At 43.9% G+C, this 4,315-nt stretch overlaps 1 protein-coding gene across 3 annotated transcripts in view; it reads right to left on the bottom strand.

Moving 5' to 3' along the window:
• Nucleotides 1-1,551: 1,551 nt before the first annotated feature.
• Drd3 (dopamine receptor D3) overlaps nt 1,552-4,315 on the bottom strand; it is a 57,201-nt gene continuing 54,437 nt past the window's right edge. The window contains exons 5-7 of one of the 3 annotated variants that reach the window (XM_021209800.1): nt 3,163-3,295; nt 3,016-3,063; nt 1,585-1,845 (exon numbers count right to left, since the gene is read on the bottom strand). In XM_021209800.1, coding sequence (XP_021065459.1) covers nt 1,649-1,845; nt 3,016-3,063; nt 3,163-3,295 — 378 coding nt within the window. In that variant the 3' untranslated portion in view covers nt 1,585-1,648. Of the gene's footprint in view, nt 1,846-3,015; nt 3,359-4,315 lie in introns of all 3 variants that reach the window. The other 2 variants (XM_021209798.1, XM_021209799.1) reach the window with 2 other exon arrangements.

Genomic DNA, 4,315 nt, shown 5'->3' with positions numbered 1-4,315 from the left:
GGAATCAAAGCATCCAGGACTATTAGACAACTGACTCATTAGGATCAGAGGAATAAAGATGGGGAGGGGGAGCCTTGGATTCTTTGGAAAGTTCTTAGGCTCTTTAAAGTTGTAACAGCATGGTAGCCACTATCTGTCATGCTAGATACTAATGTTCTTAAAGGTAAATTTATTGAAGTTCAGGCTGACAGCTTTTCATAAATTATCCATAAATTTGATCTTGACTCTGCAATCAATAAAAAGCAGCTTTTTTAAGTGAGAAGGTAAATGACATGAGCATTCTAGCTCCTTCTAAATGCTACTTTGATTGGCATTTATAAATTATTTCTGGCAAGCTTTTTTTTTTTCCTTGAGACACCATACCCATCTTTTGCTACACAGTTGTTAGAGGGTTGATGTTTAAGATCTGACTAGGACTCTATAAACTCTATCCATGTGATGGTTGGAAAGCCATCACCACCCCCCACACCCCCCTCCCCAGTACTCTCAGTACCGAGGTCCTCTGGATGTCTAGGCAAATCACTACCACCCACATGGGCAAAAGCAAGGGGGAGCCTGAAGTCTTTGAGGACAGCAGCTGCTGCAGGCATCTTTGCAGAGCCTGGGAGGCAAGTAACCCTTGGCAGGTATCAAGGTCTGAGAGTTCTGGGTCTCTGTCAAGCAGATGGGAGTTCCTGGCTAGGAAAACCATCTAATGATAGATAGCACATGGAAGGCGCTCTCTGAACCACAAAGTTCAGCCATGGCACTGCAGAGGAAATCAACTTACCTTCTTCACTTAAATGACTTGTCTTGAATGATTCTAGAAACCAAGACACCAGAATTGTCTTGATAAAGTCAGGGACTTAAAGCAAGGGGCCCTCGTAGCCAGTGCTAACATGTAGGGGAAGTGAGAGTAGAGACAAAGCCTCAAGTCCCACTGTGGGACAGTGTCCACTCTAGGTGAGAATTTCCCTCATCAAATGCAGCCAATTCTATTCTACAGAAAGATTATATATAGAATATATATATTCTACAGAAAGATTATATATAGAATATATATATTCTACAGAAATATTATATATATAAAGAATATATAAAGAATATATATATATAATATATATATGGGATATATAAACATTGGCCTTGCCTTTCATATTTCAGGACACAATGAAAGAAAACAAGCAAATGGGCCCCATGGATGCTTAAGGTTAGCTGTGCTGACAGTTAATTACAGGCCTGAAAGAAGAGGAACTTAGTGTTCTACAAGACGGCTTCCTGACTGTGACTTCAAGGACCCCTGGCAAGCCGAGAGAGCTGAGACCTGCTCATTTTTCCTTCACTACACTGCATCATGTCTCCGATGACAATTCTCTGTGTGTGTCCCATATATTATTATTTTTAAATCAATTTCTCACTGAATTATTGCCTAGCACTTAGCAATTTGAAGACTGGCAGGATGGAGCCAGATGTAAGCTGGGGAGCTAGAACATCTCTATCATGGAGTAAACAGTTTCTTATTCCTAACCCGGGTTGTCCTGCTTCACGAATCTTCTTCATACCACGTGTGCCAGAGGCCAGGGCAGTCATTCCAACCAGACCCTGCTGGGTAGGGGTCCAAACTGCCTGGCATCTTGAAGTGGGTAAAGGGAGGGTCTCTTCTCCTCCTTCAGCAGGACAGGATCTTGAGGAAGGCTTTGCGGAACTCCACGTTGAAGGTGGTATAGATCACAGGGTTCAGGGCACTGTTCACGTAGCCAAGCCACGTTGTGGCTCGGTAAAGCTCTGGGGACACGTGGCATGCCTGACAGTGGGTATTAAGAACGTGAGTCAAGAAGAAGGGCAGCCAGCAGACAATGAAGGCCCCTGGGTTGTAAAGCAAGAGAGAAGCTGTATAAGGAGTTTGCTTACCGCTTCCCCGAGAACATGAAAAGCAACTTCTCTCTCTCTCTCTCTCTCTCTCTCTCTCTCTCTCTCTCTCTCTCTCTCTCTCTCTCACCCCCCCCACTGGACAATCTGCTGGGAGTTTTCCATGCCGCTTGCTTTCTGTTGGCTTAGCATTGGTTTCGCTCAGCGATTTGCCTTGTCGTTCATTGGTATTACCCATTTATTTTTTTTTACGACAACTCTGCAAAGTAGGTATGATTAGACACACGTGTGTCTCTGAAGTGGAGCCCATTCCCACGACTTTCATCCATGCCAGGCCTTTGTTGCTAAATGAACTTTCTAGTTTGACCTTTAGAAATTTCTTGGCCAATCCTTTTTTTTTTTTCCCCCTTTACATTAAAATCAGATATTTGTTCAGTGCCTTCCTGTGCAGGGAGGATGTCTGATAAAGATGCTAAACCCCTTAAAGACCTAATCAATCCAGTCCCTGTGCTTGGAAGTCTGAGAATGAAGATACGGAGGCTCCTCAGTGACACTGGCCAAGATGAAATCATCCTCACGAATATTTGTGACATCTGTGATTCATCAACCTTTAATTAGTTAGATGTTAGAATTTAGATTCTCTACCACGAAACTTAAAATTGGCCACATACACAGTGGAGAACTCGGTAAATACAGGACCATAGAAAGAGAAGAACCACCCACTACTTAAAGACAATCACTTTTTGACACCTTGATGAATGCGTTTTGTCCTCCTTTCCCTGTATTTAAATGATCTAGGCAGTATCACATCATACATCATAGGACAGTAGAGCTTTGCCATCCTATTTTCTCCCTTATATTTTAAAGTACGTAAATACTTATTAAATACCCAAAGTGTGCCAGACACTTTTGTTCAATCATTATCATTTGATTTATACATTATAATTCACTATGATAGCCCAAATAAAGCGGCTTCATAAATCTCATTGAGGTTTTCTTTGAGTCTCCATCAGCGTTAATATTCATACAGAAACCTTTTCGGTTGTATTATAGAGATTTTATAGGTCAATTGCCAGTGTTCTTTAAAGGTGGCTATAATAGCCTGCATTGCAGCACCCAGCTTCAACTAACCATCTAACCCAACCCAAACTAGCCACTCAGGCTTACCGAGCACAATGACCACCATCTGGGTGGCCTTCTTCTCTCGAAGTGGCACTCCCCGAGGCTGCAGGGGCCCCAGCTTCAGGGATGTGGATAACCGGCCATTGCTGAGTTTTCGAACCTCTAAGCTGAGCTTGGGTGCCATGGTGGGGCTCAAGGAGTTCCGAGTCCTCTCCACTTGGCTCATCCCTCCCCCTGCTTCGAAGCTTGGGTGCCTCAGGGCAGTGTCTTGGCAGATGCTGTAGTAGCGTTTCAGCTCTCCATGTGTCTGGCCAGGAGAGAGGGGCTGTAGATGTGACAAGAGAGGGTCCTGGCATTTCTGGGGATATTGTTTGTCTTCCATGTGCTCCTGAAAGGGGAAGACAATGAAAAGAGAAGGAAGGAAACCCTTGTGTACAGCCTATAGGGGGAGTGGTGGGGCCACAGAGAGTTAGGGAAATCTGCTTCCGACTTTACAACTGAAAAAAGGCTACCCCAGAGAACATTCCATCATTGCAGCTACCTGGGAGGAAGGCACCCAAGCACTGTAGTCTGGCTTTTCTGAGTGAGAAAGACCTGGGTATAGCAATTAACATGTTACGTGCCATCTGGGAGATGTGGTAGGTAAAATCTGGAGTACAGGAAACCCTACAAGGCTTCGAGTTTTTCGTTTTTGTTTTTGTTTTATTTTATTTTTTTGCATTTTTTATTGGATCTTTCATTTATTTACAGTTCAAATGTTATTCCCTTTCCCGGTCTCCCCTTTGGAAACCCCCTATCCCATTTCCCACCTCTCCCTGCTTCTATGAGGGTGTTCCCCCACCCACCCACCCACTCCCACCTTTCTGCCCTGGCATTCCCCTACACTGGGGCATCAAGCCATCACAGGACCAAGGGCCTCTCCTCCCATTGATGTCGAACAAGGCCATCCTCTGCTACCTATGAGGCTGGAGCCATGGGTCTCTCCATGTGTACTATTTGGTTAGTGGTTTAGTCCCTGGGTGCACGGGGGCAGGGTGGGGGGAAGTCTGGTTGTTTGATACTGTTGCTCTTCCTATGGGGTTGCAAACCCCTTCAGCTCCTTCAGTCCTTTCTCTAACTCCTCCATTGGGGACCCTGTGCTCAGGCTTCGAGTTCTTTTTTTGATTTTTCGAGACAGGGTTTCTCTGTGTAGCCCTGGCTCTCCTGGAACTTAAACAAATAAATTATAGTTACAATCACTTACAAGATGTAAAGGTCTGAGTCTTGAATACTTGGTATTTGACTCTTTTGTTTGTTTGTTTTTGTTTTTATTTATTTATTTTTTAAAATTATTTTATTAGATATT

This window comes from Mus pahari, chromosome 12 (genome assembly GCF_900095145.1).
Source record: "Mus pahari chromosome 12, PAHARI_EIJ_v1.1, whole genome shotgun sequence".
In the NCBI taxonomy this organism is placed as follows: domain Eukaryota; kingdom Metazoa; phylum Chordata; class Mammalia; order Rodentia; family Muridae; genus Mus; species Mus pahari.
The sequence above is the reverse complement of the archived record's forward strand: the minus strand, read 5'-3'. Positions and strand labels throughout refer to the sequence as shown.